At 41.3% G+C, this 27,451-nt stretch overlaps 2 protein-coding genes across 2 annotated transcripts in view; both read right to left on the bottom strand.

The window, feature by feature from the left end:
- LOC135490658 (histidine ammonia-lyase-like) overlaps positions 1-22,631 on the bottom strand; it is a 24,015-nt gene extending 1,384 nt beyond the window's left edge. The window contains exons 1-14 of the mRNA XM_064775976.1: positions 22,571-22,631; positions 22,207-22,244; positions 21,909-22,034; positions 21,326-21,465; positions 19,108-19,155; positions 18,598-18,649; positions 17,501-17,596; positions 15,943-16,184; positions 14,545-14,610; positions 11,427-11,529; positions 10,629-10,733; positions 9,821-9,955; positions 9,033-9,141; positions 827-896 (exon numbers count right to left, since the gene is read on the bottom strand). Of these exons, the coding sequence (XP_064632046.1) occupies positions 827-896; positions 9,033-9,141; positions 9,821-9,955; positions 10,629-10,733; positions 11,427-11,529; positions 14,545-14,610; positions 15,943-16,184; positions 17,501-17,596; positions 18,598-18,649; positions 19,108-19,155; positions 21,326-21,465; positions 21,909-21,999 (1,257 nt within the window). The 5' untranslated portion in view covers positions 22,000-22,034; positions 22,207-22,244; positions 22,571-22,631. The remainder of the gene's footprint in view (positions 1-826; positions 897-9,032; positions 9,142-9,820; positions 9,956-10,628; positions 10,734-11,426; positions 11,530-14,544; positions 14,611-15,942; positions 16,185-17,500; positions 17,597-18,597; positions 18,650-19,107; positions 19,156-21,325; positions 21,466-21,908; positions 22,035-22,206; positions 22,245-22,570) is intronic.
- Positions 22,611-27,451, bottom strand: LOC135490867 (histidine ammonia-lyase-like). Its single transcript, XM_064776428.1, has 5 exons — positions 27,217-27,451; positions 23,542-23,608; positions 23,251-23,281; positions 22,813-22,887; positions 22,611-22,637 (listed from the first exon to the last, which is right to left on the bottom strand). Exons 1-5 carry the CDS (start codon positions 27,449-27,451, stop codon positions 22,611-22,613), a joined length of 435 nt encoding a protein of 144 aa, XP_064632498.1.

Raw genomic sequence — 27,451 nt, 5'->3', positions numbered from 1 at the left:
CTATCAAATCATATCTTCTTGTCCCTTGTTTTTCCCCGAAGCTGGCTGTCCACTTTTTCCTTGTTAAACATGAGATGACATGTTATTTCAGGGCCATAGCTACATTTCTGGTCTGCGGGGGGGGGGGGGGGGGGGGGGCATGAAAGCCCTCTGGGACAGCCAGGCAAAATGACACTATTTGAAATTTTACAGCCAAAATCACGGTCAAAACACATTTTTTGTGACTTCATGGTGGGGGGGGGGGGGGGGGGGGATTTGCCCCTGCTAGCTGCGTCCCTGTATTAAGCACACAGCATACAAGGAAGCGCATGTGGCATGGATATCCTCGTGACCGATGTAAAAGTGAACTCGGCTTTGTATGTTTCCACTCACGGCAGTGGTAACTTTTCTTCCCAAACATAACATACATACTGGATATACTCGCCAATAAGATCCGAAGTGCGACAATGCCCGATGTCTACTACCACCTCGATGAGTCAAGCCTAAACAACCGGGCATAATAGTAAGCCTTTCGCATCCATAAAAGGGGTGGGATATCTTGTCTTCGTTTCTTCCAATTGGTCTTTAATTGTAATATGAAAAGTTCCGCTGTAGTGTCATGACTTTTCATGACGATTATGTTGTTAACTCTTGAATAGATATCCCACCCCTTTTATGGGTGCGAAATGCCTACTATTGTGTTCGGCTGTTTAGACTCTACCCATCGAGGCGTTGATACAAATCGGGTATTGTCGGGCTTGGGATCTTATTGGTGAGTGGATCTAGTAGTAAAGATCCTGTCAGTGGTCTATAGCTCTGTAGAGTTTTTTTTAATTCTTTTTATCACCTTTTCCTCCTGCAGAAGTTTTGTCACCTCATCAATGTCAGGGGCCATATAACGATCCTTGTCCCATGGTCTGAAACATTAAGATAATTTGATAGCAATTTAAAAACAGCTGCTAGTATTTTCATTGGAGCCTAACATCAAACCGGTCTCACCTTTGGCACTTAATTAGACTCCTGGTCGCTGACAAAATATTGACAAATATACTGCCAGTTATTTGCAAAATATCATATAACACAGTCCTGTATGGTATGTTTTCCATTGCAAAATTTAATATTTCTAATACATTGTATTTATATTCCATGTTCATATCTGTGGTAAATAACCATATACTGTAATTTTTTTCCTAAGATCAACAGTCCATACATCAGGCTTATTTTCTATTCATGTATGTAGGAGTGGCCACACATACCCCATGCATCATCAATTTCCGTGCTCATAACTCAAGGCCTATGGGATGACATCACGTTTGAACAAATTCAGAACTGACCAAACCCCTAACCACACCACATGATATCACAGGCGGGCCTATTCAATGGAAACTACGATCAGTGGGCATAACTGGTAAAAAATAATTCTTGGCGGCCATATTCCAGACTGTTAATCATAGGAAAGAAATTACAGTATTTATGTGTCATATCAAAATTCTTTGCAATGTTGTCAAATCAAAAATATGTTGATCTTCTCATAAATATTTTTGCGACGTATTAGTTTTATATAAACATGTATATTCGATAACGGAATTGTGGGTAAAAACTGATTTTTGAAACAGCGGTTCTGTATGTTTGGCCCTGGATAGAACTATTAGACAAGATAGCAGCACCCATGGGAGATAATGTTGACCTTGACACAGCTTGTTCTTTCCCTTTTCTCCGCCTCCAATCTTATAAACAAGATGTCCGGACTGTTAACATTTAAAGGACCATTGGCATTAACATAGGGCAATACTACCCTGCTGTCGGCTGCGCAGTCACCTCCTATTCTACATAAGTAGTTTCCATCAACAAATTGCACAAAAAAAGGAAAAATTTAAATTCTGACTGAATTATCATGCTTTATCGTTGTTGACTCCAATTTGACCCGTGTTAGCTGTCCACGCATCGCCCCTTCATCCTTTAAGCCGTGTTCACACCTAAAGTGTTTTCGGACCGTTTTCGGTGAATCGTTCCCAGTAAATCACACACTCTCCCAACGGTAAAAATGCATTGCCTTGTATCGGTTTTAACACCTGCGATAATCGTTCATACTGGCGTTGTTATATAAATAGCGCCATCTACGGGCAATAAGGGTAGCTGTTCTAATGGGTCAAGGTCATCCCTTTCATGTTGAAATGGAGAGTGATGAAAACGAAATGGGCAGATTCCTCCTTACCCCTTCTAATTGGGCCTCAGCGTCCTCATCCCTCCAAATTTCTGTGAGAGCGAGTCTTGTTTGTGCCCTAATGCAGCCCCTAGCTCCAGCCATAACTACAAGGGTACAAAATCAAGGAAAACAAACAGAAACTCGGAAAATCAATCGCAAAGGTAAATCTGCCTTAGTCCCAAGCTTGACTTAGGTAGTTCCATTGACCTTCCTACACACCAGGAGATGAGACATTGAGTTAAACACTTTTATTCTTATGGTAAAGAGCTTAAGCAAAATATCCATTTGGTACAAAATGACTTGGCAATGGGCATTTATCTTATGAGGGTGACGATATCTAGTCTATATGAGCTAGAGGCCTACATATATAAATTTCCTTGTAAGCCTCCTGGGTTAAATACTATAGGTTAGAGGCCTAACATCGATAACATACAAAATATTTTCCGGAGGACAGCTCAAAACTGTAGCTCTTGCCTAGGGAACATCATTTTCTATGAATGGATAGTTTTTTAGCTCACCTCTTAGCAGAGGTGAGCTTATCCCATACCGTGGCGTCCGTCGTCCGTCGTCGTCGTCGTCGTCGTCGTCGTCGTCGTCGTCGTCGTCGTCGTCGTCGTCGTCGTCGTCGTCGTCGTCGTCGTCCGTCGTCCGTTAGCAGGGCACGTTTCGTAACTGTTAGAGCTATTGAGTTGAAACTTGGTACACATGTACCCTTATGTAATGACACCTTGGAGACCAAGTTTCGGTCCGATTCGTTTCATGGTTTGGCCACCAGGGGGCCAAACGTTAAAAGTGAAAATATGCAATATCTCCCTTAATAGTAGTCGGGAAATTTTGAAAAAAATATGGTAGGTACTTCTAGCAAAGGTGCATCATATATCCTCCGGGTTTTTGATTTGACCTCCTTTTCAAGGTCACAGAGGTCAAAGTTTGCTGATTCACTGAACAGTAGCATGTTTCCTATCTATTTTAGCTAGAAGGTTTTAAACCAGTGTGGACATGTATCTGGGGATTCTCTATTCCACCCCTAAAATTTCGGCCGTTCGGACATCAAATATGGCTGCCAGGCAGCCATCTTGAAAAATAAACACAGTACTATTACTCCAAAACTAATGATCGGATTGCAACCAAATTTGATCTGGATGTATATCTATGTACTCTCTACTAAATCCTTGATTTTTTATCAAATGTGATAGCCAATATGGGTGCCAGGCGGGCATCTTGAAAAATTCTTGGTTTGGCCACCCGGGGGCCAAATTTAATGTCCAAAGTTAAAATGTTTGATTGCTCGTTTAATGGTGGTCTGATTTTCATAACATTTTTATGGTAGGTACTCCTAGCAAGGATACATTTCATAAATGTGGGTTTTTGATTTGACCTACTTCTCAAGGTCACAGAGGTCAAAGTTTTCCTATGGCACCGCCATTTTACAATGACGGCACGTTTTGTCACTGCTTTAGCTACAGATCCCTAACTTGGTACGAATGTACCCCTATACTCTTAGACTAAACTGCAGTCTTTTTCTGATTCTCAGTTTGGCCAGCAGGGCCCCAAATGTTAATAGTGGACTCTCCCCTCAGGGTGCCTTGAAATGCTGCTAAGTGGGATGTCATAGTCTAAGCCTAGGCAAATGCTGGATAAATTAACCTCTACAGAGCCCTAGGAATATAACTTCAGACAAAACGTGTCCAAAAACACCACCAGCTATCAGTCCAAATTGGACCTTGTATTCACCAATCCTACTCCATCTGCCACTATTGACTTGGTCGATATAATAGACAATTACTGGTCAGATCACAAAATTGTCTACTCTGCTTTGTCATACCTGTAGTAACCTCAATTAAATTCAACTTACGCATTATTTTATCACTCATGTAATTTCATTGTAAAACATTACTTCATTTCTTTCTTACATTTAAAACCATGCTAATGCTTCATCCATCTTCCCTTCACAAGAGGTGAGCACAATGGCCCTGGCCATTTCATTTATTGAACACCTTGTGTGGTGCGCGGATGAGGTCTCAATTCTTCTGACAGTTCATACAGAGACAAGGCTTTATCCAATGTTAATGGTCTTCTACAATGAATTGACTTGAAATATGGGTTTCTATGGTTAAGTCGGGGGCCAGGGTGGGCAGAGAACACATACACCCCGGAACCCGACTTAACCATACTAACCCATACTTTGCGTCACAGAGCTTTAATGTGATCATGAAGTCGGGCATGGCAGTGAAAAGTGGGGTTTCGGCCAACATTTCTAAAATGTGAATACAGATGAAATAAGACTACACACCGATCCTGGCTTCAGTACGCTTATGCTTCTGGGTTCGAGTTTAGTCGTCAAGGGCACCGTTTCAGTCAGATTCGCAAAGGAAAACATTACGCCTATTTCTTGCATAAGGAAACATCATGCCTCCTTCCTGCAATAGGAAACATCGTGAATTTCAGTCCGATCTGATTCTTAACTTGGCCACCAGGGGGCCAGAAGTGGAAACCTGAAAAGTGTGATATCTCTCTTATGAGTGACTCGTTTTCGATAAAATTTTGATGGTAGGTCTCCCAGCAAGGACACATCACGTATCTTATGGGTTTTTGATTTGTCCAAATTCTCAAGGTCACATAGGTCAAATGGCGTAAATTGGCTGTTTCGCAGTGTAACTATGGCAAGTTTCTTAACCCTTAGCTATGAACTTGAAATTTGGTGCACATGACTCTCTCCGCCATGTAACCTCAGACACCGAATTTCGATCTAATTACTCCAAGCAACGATTCATCACATGTGTTACCGACTTTGGTTTGACCTATACATGTATATATATACTACACATGTAGCATGTTTCTTAACCAGGATGAATTTCTAACCACAAAATATCTATACGGTGAGCACAATGGCCCTTGGCCATTTCATTCTTGTATAGGAAAGCTCCTTTTTTAGTTTTCTTATATATAATGGTTGTGACAATATGTTAAATCTATAAATAGATCATCCTTTATGTAGTGCCGTCTGGCGTGTGTTGAGGTAATTAAACGCTTCAGGTCAACTCGAATTATGGCGTCACATTGTTCCAGTTACATGGTACCAGAAGAAACATGAAAATAGCCGATTTTAGAAGCCATCCGAGTAAGTAGAGCCCGCAAGATGTACAGTGGAACCTCCCTTAGCGGACACCTCTCTATTAAGGACAACCTCTCTATTAAGGACACTTGTTTTGGTTGTTTCCATTCAATTTGACCTCTCTAATCAGGACACCTCTCTATTGCGGACAGCACTTGTCAGTCCCGTGGGTGTCCTTAATAGAGAGGTTCTACTGTAAGTCATAAAGCCCCTGTAGCCCCTGAAGTTGAGTTGTGGAAGTGTTTCCGATGCCTGGACCAAATTTAGCGAGCAGTTTGCATGGTGAATTTCGGCCATAGATGCCGAGGCGGCGAATGACGCCAGAAAAATAGGCCTACTCTTGACAGTGGCCTGGCCAGAAGACCAAGAACTCTACCGTGCGTTTGTATATGCTGAAGCAGAGTACAAGACAGTATATCAGACTGTCCATCAAGTTTAAGGCGTTCTGCACTCCCAAAAAGAACGAAACATACAAGCGTTTTGTGTTCCGAGAGAACAGCAAGACGGCGAATCTTTTGAACAATTTTGGACTGATCTTAGAAACAAGGCAGACACATGTGCAGGTGTCCTCAAAGATTCGTTGATTAGTGACCAAATAGTTATTGGGATTCGTGATATGAAGTAAAAAGAGAAAGTTTTGCGTACCACATCCACAGACCTGACCTGAAAATGATAAATGATTGTAGCCGGTGTGGTTATAATCACCCAGCCAACAAGTGTGCAGCATGGGGCAAGATGTGTGCCGTGTGCCAAGTGCAAAGGCACAAATCACTTTGCGTCACATTTTAGGTCAAAGAAAATACACTCGATAGTCGTCGAAGGAGCCACAGGTGGCTTAAGTTATGATTCATACGGCGGGTCAGAAGTTTTTTTCATTGAATCGATGAACCAGTTCACAGACAGAGATCGTTACGAATGGATCGCACCAGTCGAGATAAATAGAACGGTAACGCCACTAAAAGTCGATAGTGGTGCACAGGTTAATGTGTTAAATATATAATGCTAATAAATACCGGATATCATAGTGCCTTGTACATGCTAAGCATGCTCCAAGGCACTTTACAATGGAGTTAGAAGCATATATTTGGATTTAAAACAGTTTGATAGTGGTAAAACAGATTGATTAAAAAATTGAGTCTCCAAAACATAGATGGCACATTCGGAATATAAGTCTATGTAGCTACCAACTAAAGGCTTCGCGGAAAAAATGGGTTTTAAGTGATTGTCTAAAAGTTGACACACGCTCTAAGTCCTTCATGGCATCTAGAATCGCATTACAAAGTCTTGGTCCACTGACTCGAAATGATCAGTCTCCATTGTTCGTTTTGGTCCTTGGGACGATAAGTCTTGTTTTAGCTGACGATTTTAGTGACCGAGCTGGTGTATAGGACCTTATCATATCACGCAAGTATGAAGGTGCACTGTTGTTGAAAGCTTGAAAAACCATATGGATAATTTTGTATTTGATACGAAACCTCACCGGCAACCAGTGCAGCTGCTCCAAGACCGGAGTAATATGTTCTCTGCGTTTGGTACGCGTGATTATTCTGGCAGCCATATTCTGAACACGTTGGAGTCTGCCAATGGTTGCATCTGGGAGACCATAAAAGAGCGAATTTATATTACAGTAGTCCAACCTGGATGTAACCAAACCATGCACAAGAAAGCGATATGCATCTTCTGTCAAGCATCGACGGATTCTACCCACATTGCGCAATTGCATATAGCAACATCTTGTAACACTGTTAATGTGAGCTTCCATAGACAAGGAATGGTCAAACATAACACCAAGGTTTCGAACAGTAGAGGCTGGACTAATTGATACCCCATCAATGCTGAGGCTAAGATCATAATCATGGCATTGGTTTTTAAAGAGGTCCGATTACCTTAAAAACCTTTTTTTGATTTTAAAAGCACGAAATAAACGGACAAATTGACCACAAAAACACCTTTTCTCCAAAAACTAGCAATTTATACCTAATAAATCTGACGGGCGACAAAACTAGATACAAATTTAGCTGGGCTATACAAAATAATAAAACCTGTAGTGATAGATTTCAAGTAGTAAATAACCGAAGAAAAAAAAAGAGAGGCAAAAATAAGGATCACATTGCGAACCAACAAAAAACTTGAGTTACTGGTTGCCATGATCAAGTCAGCAAAACCCTTCAGTGATTCTTACTATGTGGGTGAAATAAGCCGGTGATACATTAAAAGATGAAAACGTTGAAAAGAGTCGTGATTGCTATTCAGAAGGGATGGAACTGTGAAATGTTGAAACCATCATGTGAGAAATATTTGACATTGATTGATGGGGTGATCATCAAAGGTTACAAAGTAGTAGTGCCAGGAACTCTCAGACATGAAATCATTCAAAAAATACACGCAGGACGGCTGGGAATTGACAAATGTCAAGCTAGAGCCCGCCACGTGGTGTATTGGCCAAACATTAGCAGAGACATTGAGAACTTTTGTCAAACACCGTTCGCCGTTATAAACAGTCAAAGGATCCACTACAGCCTTATGAAGTGCCAGTTGAACCGTGGAATAAAATCGTTGTTGATTTGTTCCAACTGTTCGGAAAAGACAATCTAGTAGCCATAGACTATACCTTGAACTATCCAGAAAGCGAAGCTTATGAGGACTTGTCGAGTCATTGTACCATTGGTCATATAAAATCTATAATGGCTGGACATGGAATACCAATAACTGTGGTCACAGACCCAGGTTCGCAATTCTATAAGTGTAAGGAATTCCGCGAATTCTCACGCACATACGGATTTGATCATGTAACGTCCAGTCCGAAACATTCACAAAGCAATGGTAGGGCAGAAAAAGGCATTCAAATTGTGAATAGACTTTTAAAGAAAGCAAAGGAATCCGGACAAGATCCTTATATGACTCTCCTAACCTACAGGAACACTCCACTAACATCATGTGGAAAATCTCCTGCTGAGATTCTTATGAATCGCAAGCTACGTGATCAGTTGCCTGATGCAACAGGTTACCAGGCTGGTAAACTTATGAATCGTTATAAGAGGCCTTGTCTGTGAATAGATATGTCGTTATAACTCGCTGGAATGTTTTCATATCGTTATAAGGCTCTAGTGTGAATACAGCTTTAATAGCTGGGTGACATGAACTCGGATCTGGGGGTGCTCTCACGTGGCAGGAAAGGACTTTCGCACCAGGAATTGTGCGTACTAGAAATAACGAATAACGCGTTTTTCTACTATCTAAGAGCTGAAAAAAATTAGAAAAGCATCAAGCACGTTTAGAAAAATAGTTTTCTGATGAACCAACAGAAGAGCAAACCTACTGCAATAATAATGCCAATGGTCCTTTAAGAGCCACTCAAAGCCGTCTTCATTTTACCCAGAATTCCGTCACTCAACATAATTATTTTTTCTGTTGAACAAACAGTGTTTGAATATCGCCAGAAATATAAAGTTTTGCATATAAATAAATACAAATATATCATTATTGAACATAAATATGAACATTGAATATTTAATTAATATTTGAACTATTGAATTTTGCAACAGATTAAACATGCCATCGTCCTGTCCAGGACTGTATAGTTGGAAGAAAGTCGATGGCTGTCCATGTTCCATTTACTTCAAATATATTGTTCAACTCTCACATCGTGTTTCATCATCCATGGGCTGCCTAAAGGACAGTGACAGAGCCAAAACTACGGTTGTTGCTGAATTGCAGAAGTTTTAAACTCACTTTGCTACTGTCCTGACCAACTCGTACACTTTCTGTAGAGGAGCGGTTGTCTTCCGTTTATTTTGAAATTCCATTGCTTGGCAGGCTGCGAGCAACTCTATGGCAAGTGCTGAAATTGACATATAAAGGGGTTTCAGAATAAATTCAAACTGGTCCTAGTAACACGTTGTAATACATAGGTGTTTGCCTTTGAGCAATAGTGTCATGTATTGTAGAACAGAAAGTTTTCGCAGCAAAAATTTTTCACAATTACCGAAGAATGGTTATATTTGCTGCTATGTGCATAGGCGCCACTGGTGGCTCGGACTCTAGACTGGCAGTCAGACGGAATACATGGGTACTGGTGTAGATTGGGAAGTAGAAAATGTCCCCCCCCCCCCTGGCGATTATTGTATATGGTTCTATAATAGAGACCATGACTGTCAATAGAGCGTAATGGAATCCTTTGTTCCTAAGTGGACCTTCTATCCTGGAACATTATATCCTGGGACATTTTAAACTTCTATACTGATCAGAAATGCTAATGTTCACGCGCTGATTGAGCAGCTCACCTGAGGTCTAGTGAGAAGTTTCGGGGATAGACTGGATACAGTGTGAAGTCAGATGATGACCGAAAGCGTATTTGATATCAGAGTAGGCCTAAAAACAGACAACTAAACCTTTTTTAAACGTTGACTTTTGGGAATCAAAGGTGCTTTTGCAAAAAGTGAAATTTTCAAATAAAAACTTCATACAAATTGACAGAGTTTTGCGACTTTCGATTGGCCACCAAACCCTTTACTACATACCCTGTTCAACATGCTCGACCACTCTAAGTGCTTTCCTGGCGGAGAAGCCTCCCATACTGACATGGTCCTCTTGTCCAGCACTGGTCGATAAGGAGTCCACAGACGCTGGGTGACACAAAACCTTGTTCTCGGAGACTGGAAAATGAGAGAATGGCATAGCTGAGACAAGTCCACCATTATAGGTTGGAGGTTCCAGGCCTATCAATTGGACGCGAGTATGTTTTTAACTCTCAAGTGCATATTTGGAGAGGTATTGAAAAGATATTTGGTGTTGCAAGTCTACAGATATAAAGAAATTATTTGATGAAAAAATTAATCTTGGTAACTTGGCAATAGGGGGCGTGTTTTGAGATTTTTCTCCCAGTTGGCTGAAAAGAGTGGAATTATCAACGTCTGTCCAATTTGTCGATTATCAAAAAAATTCCGTAGTCAACTACCAGTTTACTTTTCACTATTTACTTGCCCGACTGTCCAGAATATCATATCAAAATTTCAGATTCACAACCCCACGCAGTATTTGATGCGACGTGGTCAAACATTGACAATTTAACTGCTAAAATGCTTAAACAGTAAATGGTGGTCTTGTCTCAGCTACAGCGAAACAAAGGTAAAGGTGATTGTGTTTGGTAGACCCTGTTTGAGTGATCACTGATGTCTTGCCATGTTAGAATTAAAAGATTAAAGGGATGAGCTTTATAAGGAATAGTACCTACCACCAGAAGTCAGGGGTTTAAGTTACCAAACTGCCCTGGTGTGTGGCATGAAATCTAGAACACTTTTCCACATTGAGAGGCCCGCCTGTTCTTACCAAGAGCAGCTGACGTGCAATGTGCTATCATAAACCCCGAGTTGAGACCTCCTTTGCTGACCAAGAAAGCTGGCATCTTCGGTGTTTCATCATAGTAAGGGTTTTCTATAAATGAAGAGAGTGAAATGAACACGGTGATTAACAAAAATCAACCATAATTTCTATTTACAATAATGCATGGCATAATATTATATGATTTAAAGGGGAATGCCATTCGCATTTACCGGACAAGTGGGTCAGCATCAAATTTAAATTCAGTTACATGTATACACACTGCCTTGGTGCAGTTATCATTTATATTCAATCATTCATTCGGTACACATTTGGAAAATTTTCAAATTCACTTATTACTTATTACAAAACAGTGTTTTATTTAAGGCTATTTATTGCTGCATACTGTTCTCTCACCTTGAGGAGACCGAGAACAGTTCTAACCAGCCCCTTCAAAATCTAATACTGCAGCGCCTTCATGTTATCCTATTCAGCATGGTTCAAATATTTCTGGGTTTTCAAAGGCCAGTGACAGTGAGATCCATTATATACATGTTGTTCAATGCCCCCCCCCCCCACCCCTCCTGACGTCAACGAAAATATGTTTTTTGAGTAGATTTGGGAGAAAATTGGTGTTCTGCCCCCCCCCCCCCCCGAGAGCCTGCTGCCCCCCAGTTGCTATTCACGGAGTCCGATGCATGGTATGCACCAATGCTAGAGGTAGCAACAACCGTATAACTACACACTTCATAGACTCTGCACGAACTTAAGATTGACTGATAAAATAGGAAATCTTGGATAACTAACCTGGTAAGCTTCTATTGCTGTACGCTGGGTTCATTAGCCTTTCTAGTCTCCTTTCACTGATGTTTGCCAACTCGTGGATTCCAATCGCCAAATAATCCAAGACCTGGCACGAACAAAATCAGTTAAGGTTAGTTGTGTAATACCTCCTTTATTTAATTTCTTTGCTATTGCTAAAATGTTGAATGCATGTACTTTTACTTTTTGTCATTTTGCCCCCTTACTGTACTCCAGGCCATGAAATGATAACAGTTTCTCATGGGGTCAAAAGCAGCCAAGATGAAAGATAAAAGTAAGGCTTTGTATTCAGTTTATGCACCAGTTATATTAGTTCAAATAAAAAGTTACACAGTTATGAATAAATACATTGTTTTTTGTTCTTTTTATAGAGTTTGACAAAAAATATTGGAATTTAGCCAAAAGTCCTAATTCACACAAATGGCCCACAAAATCTGAAAAATGTAATAATAATGTCCCAAACTATTTACTTTCATGAGAAAATACCATATTCTAGAGTATGTAATTGTTTTGTACATGTGCAATTTTTTTTATCTGGAGGACACCTACACCTAAAATAAGGAGATTTGTTTTTCGGTGGCCATCTTGGATCACATGACCTTGAAATTTGAGATAATAAGTGAGGGGCCACAGATACCAAAAGAGGGGCCACAGATAATGAGTGAGGGGTCACAGACTCAGATAATAAGTGAGGAGCCACAGATAATAAGTGAGGAGCCACAGATAATAAGTGAGGAGCCACAGATAATAAGTGAGGAGCCACAGATAATAAGTGTGGGGCCACAGATAATAAGTGAGGAGCCACAGATAATAAGTGAGGAGCCACAGATAATAAGTGAGGAGCCACAGATAATAAGTGAGGTGCCACAGATAATAAGCGATGAGCCACAGATAATAAGTGAGGAGCCACAGATAATAAGTGAGGAGCCACAGATAATAAGTGAGGTGCCACAGATAATAAGTGAGGAGCCACAGATAATAAGTGAGGAGCCACAGATAATAAGTGAGGTGCCACAGATAATAAGTGAGGAGCCACACATAATAAGTGAGGGGCCACAGATAATAAGTGAGGAGCCACAGATAATAAGCGTGGGGCCACAGATAATAAGTGTGGGGCCACAGATAATAAGTGAGGGGTCACAGATAATAAGTGAGGGGTCACAGATAATAAGTGAGGGGTCACAGATAATAAGCGAGGGGTCACAGATAATAAGTGAGGAGCCACAGATAATAAGTGAGGGGTCACAGATAATAAGTGAGGAGCCAGAGATAATAAGTGTGGGGCCACAGATAATAAGTGAGGGGTCACAGATAATAAGAGAGGGGCCTAGGATAATAAGCGTGGGGCCACAGATAATAAGTGAGGGGCCACAGATGATAAGTGAGGGGCCTAGGATAATAAGTGTGGAGCCACAGATAATAAGTGAGGGGTCACAGATACTAAAAGAGGGACCACATATAATAAGTGAGGAGCCGCAGATGATAAGTGTGGGGTCACAGATAATAAGTGAGGAGCCACAGATGATAAGTGATGAGCCACAGATAATAAGTGATGGGCCACAGATAATAAGTGAGGGGTCACAGATAATAAGTGAGGGGTCACAGATAATAAGTGAGGAGCCACAGATAATAAGTGTGGGGGCACAGATAATAAGTGAGGAGCCACAGATAATAAGTGTGGGGCCACAGATAATAAGTGAGGAGCCACAGATAATAAGTGAGGTGCCACAGATAATAAGTGAGGAGCCACACATAATAAGTGAGGGGCCACAGATAATAAGTGAGGAGCCACAGATAATAAGCGTGGGGCCACAGATAATAAGTGTGGGGCCACAGATAATAAGTGAGGGGTCACAGATAATAAGTGAGGGGTCACAGATAATAAGTGAGGGGTCACAGATAATAAGCGAGGGGTCACAGATAATAAGTGAGGAGCCACAGATAATAAGTGAGGGGTCACAGATAATAAGTGAGGAGCCAGAGATAATAAGTGTGGGGCCACAGATAATAAGTGAGGGGTCACAGATAATAAGAGAGGGGCCTAGGATAATAAGCGTGGGGCCACAGATAATAAGTGAGGGGCCACAGATGATAAGTGAGGGGCCTAGGATAATAAGTGTGGAGCCACAGATAATAAGTGAGGGGTCACAGATACTAAAAGAGGGACCACATATAATAAGTGAGGAGCCGCAGATGATAAGTGTGGGGTCACAGATAATAAGTGAGGAGCCACAGATGATAAGTGATGAGCCACAGATAATAAGTGATGGGCCACAGATAATAAGTGAGGGGTCACAGATAATAAGTGAGGGGTCACAGATAATAAGTGAGGAGCCACAGATAATAAGTGTGGGGGCACAGATAATAAGTGAGGAGCCACAGATAATAAGTGTGGGGCCACAGATAATAAGTGAGGAGCCACAGATGATAAGTGATGAGCCACAGATAATAAGTGAGGGGCCACAGATAATAAGTGAGGGGTCACAGATAATAAGTGTGGGGCCACAGATAATAAGTGAGGAGTCACAGATAATAAGTGTGGGGCCACAGATAATAAGTGAGGAGCCACAGATAGTAAGTGTGGGGCCACAGATAATAAGTGAGTGGCCACAGATAATAAGTGAGGGGCTACAGATAATAAGTGAGGGGCCACAGATAATAAGTGAGGGGTCACTGATAATAAGTGAGGGGTCACAGATAATAAATGAGGCGCCACAGATAATAAGTGAGGGGTCACAGATAATAAGTGAGGGGTCACAGATAATAAGTGAGGGGTCACAGATAATAAGTGAGGGGCCACAGATAATATTTGGAAAAAAAAGTTGTTATGTCCCTTCCAAGCCACTGTACAAAGGTGCCTGCAATAGGGTTCCATTTAGAAACTCGCGTATGACTTGATGATGCTTGATACGGACTGGAGGCTCAGGACCAGGCATTTAATATTGCATTGCTCTTAAATGATACCTTGTAACTGTTGTTGTTCATGCATAGTCCCCCAAAATCGATTTAGCTTTCATATTCTTGACAATGATTAGGATCGACTATGGTGATGCTCGTACTGTCAGTGATTACGATGTTACAGTGCTCAACAGTGACAACTTACCTTGGCAGGGTACTCTCCATGGAAGTTTCCAGCCGAAATGATCTCATTGCGATCCGGAAATACTAGCTATACACATGTGTTAGGGAAAGATACGCCGTTATAAAACAAATTCAAAATTCGGCACGTGATATTGTAGGTCAGAGTGTGCAGTCAGAGCTCTCAGTCTCAATCAAATAGGTCAATATCTGGACTCCAGTATACTCCCCTTTGCACACGGTTGTACCGTTTATTACTTTATCTTGCCCAAGTGTTCAGCTGTCATCTAACCTAAATTGCTCTGAGAAAATACCTATCATTTGATACTTAGTTCCCAAAATGTCGTTATAAAGTGGGTTTTTGTGGATTCCAATGCACTGCACTCTGTATGGCTCATGGTTCGAGACTTTGACAGTATTTTATATTGTTAAGTGTCAAATGAAAGGTCTCAGAGCAATTTTAAGTTAGCATTTGATGTCATCTTTGCCTGTACTCGGCGGCAGTGAAAGTTGGGGAAAGCGAGAATAAAGGGTTTACCGCCGTATAATGTGTACGCCATTAGCCGCATCTCGAGCATTTCTCCACGGTGCATTTTATTGTGGGCATATTTTGCACAAACTATGACAACATGAGAGGGATAATAAGGAATATTTCTCTAGTTTTAGGATTGGTAGATGGTAATGATATATGTATCTAAGTATATATACCATTTCTGTATCAAACACTGGGCACCCTTTTTAGACGAAATCTTTTTTGACGACGACCGCTCCCTCTGGTCGAAAACATCATTCGAACATTCCAAAAAGTAACACCAGCAGAGTCGAGATGGGATTTCAAGTATGGCTGAGAGGTCACAAATATAAAAATCGAACGTGACAAAATCGTAACCTCTGCTATGGATAGTGTTTAAGTGAGATAACATCGCAACACCTGCCTTTTGAAATTCGGCAAAATATAAAGAATTAATGCCATTTTTTTTGGCACCTGCTTTTGACCAGATCATAACCTTGTGCAGAGGGGAGTAGACTGAGTCACACCGCACAAGTCACGAGTACCATTGTAGCATTGATTCATTGTTTACAGTTTTCACTAAACCTTTTGAGAAGTTCACAATCAATACCTCTGCCTGGTTAAACCCGAACCTTGATCCTTGTTTCTTCGGAGATGGAATTTTAGATTTTGTCGCGTTAGAATTAGCGGAATCACCCTGAACAAACGCAGATATTCACAGTTGAAAGCTTCCATCTCTACAAGACTTTTGGGGCCCAAAAAGTGACTAAATCATCAACAGCACACAAGAGTAAACAAGCAGACGTTTTATACTTTATGAAGACGTGCATGCACATTTTTATTCGTTGTCAGTCGAAATTGTGTTGTTCATAGACTGAAACGTTCTACTCTATCGGAACAGTAAAAGGATACAGGATTATCTGTGGCGCTGTTCATCTCTGTGGTGAGGGTGCTCCTGACAAACTCAATTGTATCATTAACGATCCCGTGCACCTGGGGGCAGCATCTGATGGTGTACGCATCCTGGGCGAGAAACTTGACCCTTTTCCTATGATCAGTCGCAATTTCTGAGGGATGCATCTCCGATGGGAGTACCGAGCGGAATCGACGGGCTACCTCAATCTGGCCTTTGTGGGGACGGGCCGCGTGGATGGCTGGAATTGCGGAATAGGTTTCATTTGTCATACAACTTTACAAGGCACTGTTAGATACAATAATGGAGTGCTACCAATGGACATGAGCTGTCACACGCAAATGGAATTCGTCTTATTCCCAAGATGGCTTTGGGTTGTTGTGGAACCCCAACTGGCGATCAGGTTCAGTCGACTCTTGGTATCAAATGTTAATGGGAATTCTAATGTGATGTAGGTAGAAAGCGGAACAGCCTGCAATAGACTGAGTGCCCTCTCTAAAACCGGAGGAACTGATCTTACCAGCATCGAACACGTAAACACACAGAGGTGACAACAGAGAAGCGATATTAATTTGAAACAGCCATCTTAGTTTGTGTAAGGTCGAGGGCCATATCCAAAAAGAGGCTTGGCTTTTGAATTTGTGACAATATTGCGGGTGCAGAATAAAAATGCTGTTGTCGTGATCAGTATAAGGTGGCTACACAATTTATATCCCTGAATGCGCGCGTAAGTTGCGCGCAGCCTACATGCTACCCTGCGCACAGGATACGCAAATGCGCAACCTCAGTGCGTGTTGCGCGTATGTTATCTATCTTGTTTAAATTTAACATGCACGCTTTTCAAAAATAAGGCCTACTGGAAACTAATCTTATTTTCACGTTTCATACTAAAACTGCATATCAATGGAATCAATGATCACGGTAGTTCACCATAGTCAGAACAGAAGTGAAGGCCAAAACAGCGAATACTAGTATCATGAAATTGTTGTGTCTCAAACTCATTTGTGCCATATGTTTGTTTCTCTAATAACCGATCTCATATAAGACAGAAAGTTGAATTGAATTAAATTTGCCCCATGTGTTGCACCTACGTCATGAGTGAGGTCGTGTGAATTTTCGCACATTTGGTGTATTCCCAATCGTGAATCGTGAAAGTTGGGATCAAATCGCGGCCATAGATTGCTCATAGTTGACCCAATTTTTTTGAAGTGGACCCATTTATAAATACCCTAACTGTGGTTATTAAAATGTACTCCATCATTGCTTTCGCTTAGCTGTAAGCTTATATGGTCTTTACCATGTTTACCTGAGGGTACATGTAGAGTATATGTGTCAAATCATCGCGATTGCCCCTTGTTGCGTACGTAGCGCATAACATACCCGTAACCAGTACGTTACTGTGATGTGATCACTTAATTCATCACAAAGACATTTTCACACTGCCCCCGAAACGTTGCCACAAAAAACTGCTTTTTTGGATTGGGCCCATGGCCTATTCTCTGTCAAGTCAAGTCTGAAGGGGCATAATTTTATGCTAATTGGACTCTCTACACTCACCACTATCAAAGGCTGTTGGATTGCCTTTCAGGACCTCCATGGTTAACGCAGCTACAATATCTGCCTGTCTTGCAATGGATGATGCCCTTTCAACAGCTATAGAAGGCAATAGAGATGTTAAATTGGTGTGCAGCAACACATATACATGTATATCATCAAATATGTATTAATCTATACCTGATATTGTTGGAATACTATTATTTCATGTTTCATTCAATTTTTTGCCTGGCAATTAACTGTTGTGGAAGAAACGTATACAAGATGCATTTCTATGCTTTGCCGATTCCTTGTTGGGCCACCGATGAAAAGGTCATAGTAACCTATTTTTCAGATATAAGTAGGTCAAATGCTATCTGGGTCATAACTCAAAGAAATCGATTTTTTTTGATTAATTGTTGTCTTAATGCATACTTAGACCTTCTAAACCCACATGTTGGCGCCAAACAGTTATACCTTTAATGTAGAATCATCATAAATGTCATATAATATCATACATTCATCGTCACACTAACAGTGGTACGAACACTTTGGCCGTTCATGAATACACAATGAAACTTTGTATTGATAACTAACTGAAGGTAAGTTTTAATTTATACCTTATTTTACCCTGAACGTTTTTCTTTTTTGACACTATCCCTTGATAATGCTCCATGCTTACTAGCTGAACATTTGGCCTGAAGATTTCTTAGCCAAGTACCATAAGGCATCACGCGGCCACTGCCTTGGGCCTAATTCTTAACGATTTTATTTGTGTTTTCCTCGAAAGGATTCTGCCGTGGCACGATCATCGCCTCGGAATAAACTGATAGGTTTTAATTGTTCTATTAAGTATTAAGTATTAACCACCGATATAGGTGGCCAATGTGTAGCCACTATTAGCCAATCCCGAGGCAGACTCACAAATGCAATGCATGAGTCTCCAGCTCTCCAGTGCTACCAAACTGCAAGCTAAATAACTATAGGCTTGTAGGTCTACCAAATAACCATTCTCCAAAGTAGCGATGATATTCAGCCTCATGACACTATCACTGCGCACGGAGTAGGCCTATGCCAAAAAACCGGGATCGGCGGCCTACTCAAAAACTGTGAATTCCTACCTTCTGCTCCAAGAGTTGTAATGAGTTGAGCACCGTTGATGAGAGCCACACCCTGAAACAATAGCTAATACTACAAACCACTTTTTTGTGGCCGTATATGATACCGAAAACATCATTTTTCAGACTCTTCGTCCATTTATTTCTGCGAATAGGTGCATTTTCCATTAAGTTAAGCATCGCCCTTAAAGTTCGCGATTCTTCCACCTCTTGTGAAAGTCACAAACATATCAGGCTAACGAAAATAATGAAGTCAGTCATTACTATATAGATATCAAATATGTCGTAAAACGCTACTCTGACTCTCTGCATTGACCTCTGATTGTTATGAAACAATTTATGGTCTAACACTCGTTCAATCACCGAAAAAGTAATGAAATATTACATTTCAGCTTTGACATTTCAGTTTCTGAGACTTGGTGCAAAATTCTACTTGCCAATACTGTCATTGACTGACATGAAAATTTTATGTGTCATAACCTTTCTACGACATTGTTTAGTGTAATGATTTACCTCCTTTGCGGTTAGTTGTATTGGTTTCAAGTTGTGAGCTTTAAGGACCTGTAAAGTACGAAAAATCAACACGTTTTACGGGACATCTGATGAGGTTGTCAATTAGATTAGTACTTGATCGTCTCCCACGATGGAAGCACAGAGGACGGATGAAATGATCAGTCATGTCTGCCATGCTTGATTAAATGTCTATATAATAATTTGATTTTTTCTACTTCTCGGACGGTTGATGTCACATTTGCATGTAATACGTCATAGCATGTCATCCTGAGATTCAGCCGTTCTGACGGCCGATCAGGGGGAGTTTATCGGCGGTAAAGGATGGACATACGCACGACGACGGTAGATCGGCATGTTTTCACCAGGAGTTTGAAATATCGAATGAATTGAAAACCACTGGTTATACGAGGATGCACCATGTCCGCATCGTGTCACGAACACCATCCTGGCACCAGTGGTTTTCAATATACTCAGTCTCGCGATATTTTTTGAACATACATGTACATGTATGACGTAGGAGTATCAAAAACCTTAATCTTAGGACGGGTGTAACAGGCGTCTCATCCGTCCTCTGTGCTTCCATCTTGTGAGACGATCGGGTAGATGTCAATATGAAGTACCGAAATATTATCAGTGCAGTGCCCTAGTAAGCGCGCAGCGCCTTTAGGTTGGGGGAAACCCCCCAAACCCCCTGGTTGGGACCCTGCTATAGTTCCTTCCGCCAATTTTTTGTTTTGATAGACAGTTTTCTCCGTGTATCGCATTAGCAGTAACTCAACTCCATCGTCATAATAGCCGGCAAAGAAATGGAAAATGTCCACTCCCCGAAAGGTGTCCAGACTATCGTAGTCTGGGACTCTGGCACATTCTAATGTAAAGAGCAAGCTCTATTGAACTCGCGCAACTGTCGCCATGGTGAGCCCCTCCCCTCCCAACCCCCGTCCTTCTGACATGTTTTAGCCAGTGCATTGGGGGGAAGGCCCCTCAAACCCCCTATTGGCCTCTCAATAAGTCCTTCCGAGCTGCTTACCCTGGGGCGCTCGAGTAGAACCCCCAAACCTTCATGATGGTGCAGCCCTTTGACACGTTTAACCCAGAGCGAGGAAGAGGTACTCCTTTGATGGTACCCTAACTGCAACCCTCAACCATCATTACCCTTCCTTTTCACTGGCATGATATTGGCAAGACTCCCAAGAGGTCGCACTGGTGGCTTCCTTGAGACAATTGCTTGTGGTCGTACCTGGGCAACCAATTCAAGGGGTCAGGGATCTAGGGATCAGATTTTCCCAACCAACATGTTGCCGAATGGTTAATGCATAAAAAATTGGTTTGAAAGGGTTTTTGCTGGCCAAGAGACTTGAAGACACTTTACTCTTGAGGAACACCAGACTGATGAACAAAAAACTCGAGGAACATAGAACCCTCTTCATACCTGGGAGCATAAAAAGCCTGCTAGCGAATATTGATTATTCTTTAGAAAAAAACAGAAGATCTGCAAAACCAATGGTACCCCATAAAAACATACATTCCTCCTTGAGGTGTCTTCGGATCCCACCACGGCCCATGTGGAATTCGTTCAAAAGGTTTATTGAAATCTCAAAATAAATCTCGAAACGCCTGCCCGTCTTTTGCTTCATTAATTCGGGATTATATCCATTTTAAGCATCTTTTGGATATTATTACTAAAGTTTCAAAAATCAAAACAGATATGTCGGGGGGTAAACCCCCTGAAATTGAAGTGTGATTAAAAAACAGTGTGAATATTCATGTGGTTCTCTCTCGGAGCTCAGAATAGTCGAGTTGCTCATTCGCACGTTTATCTCTTCTGGCGGCCATTTTAAGTCAAATTTAAGCCCATGGACTTGAGAAACATTGTTTACATTGGATACGTCGTATGCACGTTAACCATAGTAGCTGCGCGCTTATGAAGTAGAGATTTAGAAAATAAAACTTGTGAGTTCTTGAACTGACACCCGAGTCAGAATGGTTGGCTGATCAATAATTTCAGTACCGGCAAAAACATAGAAGGCTCGCTTATATATTTTTGGTACCGGTAATACAACTTTATCATAAGCTTTCGACACAACCTTTTTCTTGCCTTTACACACGTGGTCCTGATCGCCTTTCCATGTTGGGCTGGACCTCGTTTTTCTCGACACTTTGAATGGTGTAAGACTGTCAATTCTCCATTTCCTTACTATAAAACAACTGAACTTACTTGTCCGGCTTCACCCCATTTAGTCTCAGGACTCCACATTTTTCCCTCCCCCATCATACCAAGAGCAAGGTGAGCCATGGGGGTAAGATCTCCACTGGCACCTACAGTGCCCTTGTATGGAACCCAAGGCAAACAGGATGCTGGAACGGAGAAAGAGAAACGTCCAAATTTAGTTTAATGAATGGATACCGAACTGGAGGCATCTAGTTGTCTCACCAAATACCTTGGGGGTGAAGCTAAATGTGCGGGGTTTTGGCTAAACCCGACCACCTCTAGCTGTTGAGTACTGATTGTAACAAGATGTCTAATAGATCTACGGTACCCATTCAGATAGAAGTAAACACAGCCGCCGCCAACCGTCGTTGTCTATCCAAGTTGTTAACCAACACAAGCCACCCTTCTTTTGATCATTCAGGACCTACTGAAATGCTACATAGAATATGCATGGCGCTTTATTATGATTATGGAAACAAGATCAGAAACAATTAATAATTTCCATTGAGCAATAACATTTACAGAATAAAGTCACCTTCATTCAAACGCTATTCGGACCCTCAGTGGTAAAGAAAGGGAAACAACTTACCATTAAATGCATCAATAAACTGGTGCAAAGTTTCGGGTGAGATGCCGGAATGTCCCTTTGATAGGATATTAATCCGAAGTGCCAACAGCATGCGTGTTCTCTCTGGACTGAGAGGATGTCCGACGCCTGAAACATAATTTACATCAATAATCAAATATTGGGATGTTCGGGAAAAAAACTGCCAGTCTTTGAAAATCACATTTTGAGTACATTTAATTTTAACTGTCTATTAGGCAAGGAAGCCAATCCTCTCATTCCATTTACATAGAAATCAGACCTGAACTCGGATATTGATTACCAGATGCATGAGATCTGATGATATTTTCTTGTAGTTCACTGAAAGTAGAAATTTATACATTCGAATTGCGGGATAACTCTTTCCAAAAGGTCTTGGTTAAATCAAATTGTCCGCATATTATATATATGGTGGTTTCATTAAACAGTTAGTTGAACCCCAAACCATGATGTTTGATTACTCTCAGTTCCACACAGTTTCAATCGTGTTTGGCATTATATAAATAATTAACACACATTTTAAAGAATTCAGTCTAATGGGGAAAAATATCGATCTCAGACAACAAGGCAATCACTTTTAGGCTCACAAAAACAATAAAAACCTGATTTGAGTTTGAAAGATATAGTAAATAAACACGGATACGTACACGAGCTCTCCTGGTTCAAGTGTTACATTGGCAAATTCCCCTATTCCAGTTGTGATGCCGTACACAACTGAAAATTTCAAAGATCATGGTCATAAAGTCAAAGGTCAAGGTCATAACGTAAAACGTCAAGGCTACATGCACCGGCTAATTGCAACCAAACTAACGAACCAATCCCCACCAAACGTGGTATTGGCCCACGGGTACTTTTTTCTAGTTTGTTTTTAAGTACAAGTACGCCATACCTTGATCCGGAATTTGCCTTTTCCGAGACGGATAAGGTCATCTGTGGTCAAGTTATTCCCATCAAGAAACATGTACTGAAAATAAGAACTTATATGGAATTCCGGAAATGTTTGCTTGCCTTATATTTTTCGCATTTGCAGAAAGTCGCAAAAAATATACTTTTTATGGCCGCAAAAAATTAAAATCTGATTGAAATTACTGCTACGGTGTTGTCAGAATGATGCTATAGGAAAAGTACATCAAAAGATGCAATCAGACGAAACTGCCAAATAAAATGGCGACAGATATTTCTAGGTTAACAGTAGAATATGTGTCCCGTATTCTATGCGTCCCGGGTTTCATGCGTCTTGGGATGTGTTCCGGACAGGTGGCGGAACCCTTTTGATTCCGAGACATAATACTACGTGTATTTTGAAAGGAATGAAACAACTACTTACCTGATCTCTTGCAGGGATAACAAATTCAGGTCTGTGGTCTTGGTTAAGGCAGACGCTATAAAAAATCCCATTCCCAATAGATTTATATAGAAGGGCTAAAACAGATGCAAACCGTAAGTGATTTTCTGTGAAGTGCATTGTATGGGACAACGTGGGCACGGGGCATAGGTAAACCGGTAGGATAATGTAGTGGTTTTTACCCTTTGTAAAGGTTACAACAGCCAAAAGGCCTGTTGCTGGTATTAAATCAGAGTGAATCAATCATCATCAGTCATTATTCAAAAAGGATACGCTTCGACTCCTGCGTATGGCCCTTCTGCTGGTCCTGTTGCTGGGCTCAATTGGTCACTCGCCAAGACTAAAAAAGAAGATGATGCAAGAATTATCAATCTGTTGATGAGTTGCCTGGTCCCCCAGCCTCGGTTTAGTTCGAGCTACAGCGACAGAGTGTGACTGTCTCCAGTCTGTTTTTGGGAAAATCCCTGTTTTTTATCGGTTGTATCCGGCCTTTAAGTATTTTCAGATGGCGCCACCTATTTTCTCCTCGTGTGGTCGCTTTTGGCGCCATTGGCATTGCTAAAATTCTGATCTTTTCCGATTATTTGGCTCATCAAATGAGTGCATTTGCCTCATCTTCGAAAGTTTTATAGAGCATTTAAGGGCCTTGCAAAGGTAACTCTATTTACGGAATAGACAAAACTTCTTTTATTGTGATGACAAGAACTTAAGAGAACTGTGTGGCTTGTTTTGTAGATCAAGTTTAGATTTAATTTGCCTGGTGACATTTCTTTTGTCACACCACTTATATCGTCATAATGTATGGTCAATCTTCTGTCTTTCTGAGGTAGCTCTGTATTCCGAGCTCTTCATCTAAATAATTGGGTGTAGTTAACATCAAGTTTCTGGGAAATAAGTGGACTTCAGTAGCATAATCTCTGTCCATTTCATAAATATTTTAGTTCGATTTTTTACCGACAGGTGTCTTTGAGGACGAAAACGAGGCTGGTCAGTTCAAGATGGATGCCATTGTAAGTCGGTAGAGCTCAGAATGAGGTTGCTAAAACTCTAAGTTATAACTAGGAGCCAGGCTGGGGAGGGGGGGGGGGGGTTATTACTCAAGGAGGCATTTGAAATCTTATAAACAGTGAAGCCATCTGAAGGACGACTATGTAACTAAAAGGTTATAAAGGTCACCTCATCCTTAACGTACGGAAAGATGTTTAGCTAGTACAGGTAACCTCGACCCTATCCGCCGCACAGCGGAGGGTCGAGGAAGACTCGTTGACTTGCCCGAGGCGAGCCATGCAGTTTCAGTGCACACAGTGTATGCACTATCATACCGACCGCTCTGGTATTGCAGATTATTCACTTGGATCGAGGTTACCCATCCCACAGAAAAATACATGACCGGACACCAGAAGCTTACGCCCCCAAATCGAGTTCATGACGAGTGAATTGCCGTCAAGTACCAGTCTCTGTGATGAGTGAGACTGGTGAAAGAGTCTAAAGTCAGGCAACCTCTACATCACGGGTCTACTTGATTAGCAATTCAAAATGGCTGCACCTTAGACCCTGGATACTCGCCTATGTCATATGCTGAGTCACCGCCAGAATTGGGGGGGGGGGGGGGGGCGTAGTATGTCTGACCTCTGACCCGTCTAGTTGGCCGTTACGTGTCACTACTGCTTCAACTTGTCGAAAACATTTTTGTGGCCCACCAAATAAGTTTTAATTTGAGAACACGTCCTATGGTAGACATAAATAAAGACACGTACGAACATACTAAAATAAATTCTTTATCGCTTATTGTAATACAATATTTTGCAACCTGCTTAAGATAGTACCACCGTGTAAACAAATCCACGTGGTTGTCATGTAATCTTGATGACAAAGTTTTTGTTGCAGTTAATTCACAATAATCATGCAGCAAATGGTAAATATTTGTCATTGATATTCTAGTTAGTTTAGTGTAAAATATTTGAGTGCAATTTATTGTTTATTTGCCACATTGGGGATATTAACACAGTAATTATCACCAAAGGTCAAGCGCGAGAATTCAACCCATTGGAGGCTTGGATTGCTGTTCATATGATTATCAGAACCAAAATTAAAATTTGATATGTTCATTATCATAAGCTTATGATAAAATGACAGCGAGTGACGTCATCGATACTTATGTAAATTGTCATTAACTAATCACAGAGTTTTGAGTTTAAGATGTGTCCAGGGGTATAAGAGGACCACCGGGCGTGGGGAGTGCATTGACCCCTGGATATAGAGGTTGTAAGTCAGGCGCCTGACCTACTAACTCAGACACCTGAGATAAAAAATAAACGTCGTCATTAAAAGAAAAAATCACCATGTCTTGTCCCAGCCACCGTGCTCCTAGCCTGATACCATTAGGCTCCGCGTGGTGGCGCTGAGGCGGCCGCTGTCGGGGGCCTAATTCTAAATGATTTTATTGGATCACGTAAGTGTCCATTATAATCGGTCAGAAATCTGTGACCTAGTTCCTTTCGTCAACGATAAGTCGTTTTAAATAGAATCACATAATTGTTTTAATTGATGAATGGTTATATCTTATGTTTATGTGTTACTGTATAGTTTGTGGGGTGTATCTGATGAATGTGAATGTGGTTTTAAGGGGGGAAATCCGTTGTTCTTCTTGCAAATCTATTTTTGGCTTGTCGGGGAATCCCCAAATTCCAGGACGGTATGATGAACGAAAAAATGCGTGTCAGATAGAATTATATGCGAATTATATGTATTTTTTTGGTAACGAATTCAGCTAAATAATTGTAACGAATGGTTGTATAGTTTCTGGGCAGTTTTTGAAGAATGCTAAGGCCATTTTAAGGGGGAAATCCGTCATTTCTTACCCATTCTATCTTTAGCCTTTATCGGTTTCCCCAGGCAGTTGATTAGACTGGTTCCCATCTTTTCCGCTACATGGCGCTGACCGTTTCGACTACAAATGCGATGAGTGCGTAGTGTTACAACTTGCGTAAACATGCCATTAGACCCCTCCTTCCCACACCCACAACCAAAGCCACACCCTACGTGATCCTAGTCGCCGCCAGGCTTGTTTTCGTAATCCCTGACCAGAATTTTGGAGTGGCAGGATCTTCGGCTAGGGATAAGTTTTAATGCATACAAAGTTTTGAGTCCATAGCCCTAGCGGTTAAGAAACGTGCCAATGTTTTAGAAATAGGATACGACGACGGGCGACGGACCACGACGGACGACGGACACTGCGGTGTTGTATAGACTCCCCTACGGTGAGCCAAAAAAACCCGCTTGATGACGTAAGCTTTAACCGCGTCCAATCAGCCCTTGCTCAAAATGATGGTCATGTTTTGTTAATCATTTTAAGTGAATGGCAACCTACTTTCAATCCGCCTAAATGTCACAATATTGATGCCATCAGTATTATTTTATTATCTCAGCGTATAGAAAACATTTCAAACATTTCTCTAGCCATCTACGGTATCATTTTCGAATCGATGAAACAGCAGCCGTAATGAATTTCTATCCCCGGCTTCTGTCGATAAAATCGCCAAGAAATGAATGGATTCCTCTTTAATATGTGCAATATTTAGAAGGTCCTATTACTTTATTTGTGCATTTCATTCTTCAAAACGCTGTTTTAATTCATTACCAGCCTGTTGGCATCGAGAGTTGCAACTAATTGTGCGGCTGATGTTGTGCGGCTGATGCGGCTGAGGGGGTTAGTGTCACGAGCACGGTCCACTAAATGCTCACAATCCAAGGAGTCCTCTGGCGACAAGTAGAGATCATTCCAATGAAATTCAAAACCTGGGACCAAGAACTAGAAAATCTTGATATCGGATATCATAAAAATACATGGTGGAACCTTATAGAGTATCTAAGGTGGAACGTAGCAACTATAAAATAAAACAGAGAGTATCTCTGGGATTCTAAATATACACGAAATAAAAGGCTTACCAACGGATACAAAATCGTCATCGTTCAAAACCTGTTTGATATAGTCGAATGGATCCAGGATGGCCCCACTCCTAGTTTTACGAATTTCATAGACCTTCTCATCTTTTTCAACGAGGCTCGACGACTTCTGCTTGTACGTTTTAAGAGCTTTTTCTCCAACCTGTCTGATTGGCTCTTTGTCCTCAAAAGTTAAAGTCGGGAGTACTTCCCCTCGAATAACCACCGAGAGCTTCAT

This window comes from Lineus longissimus, chromosome 7 (assembly GCF_910592395.1).
Source record: "Lineus longissimus chromosome 7, tnLinLong1.2, whole genome shotgun sequence".
NCBI classification, from domain to species: domain Eukaryota; kingdom Metazoa; phylum Nemertea; class Pilidiophora; order Heteronemertea; family Lineidae; genus Lineus; species Lineus longissimus.
Note: the sequence above shows the minus strand (reverse complement) of the source record. Positions and strands in the feature narration are given on the sequence as shown.

Coding starts and splice junctions, on each gene's coding strand:
- LOC135490867 (XM_064776428.1), bottom strand. CDS start 27,451: ATGAAGCTCTCGGTGGTTATTCGAGGGGAAGTACTCCCGACTTTAACT. Junction 23,282..23,541: donor CCATACGCAGGAGTCGAAGC/GTATCCTTTTTG, acceptor CCAAGACCACAG/ACCTGAATTTGTTATCCCTG. Junction 22,888..23,250: donor TTATCCCTGCAAGAGATCAG/GTAAGTAGTTGT, acceptor TCTTATTTTCAG/TACATGTTTCTTGATGGGAA.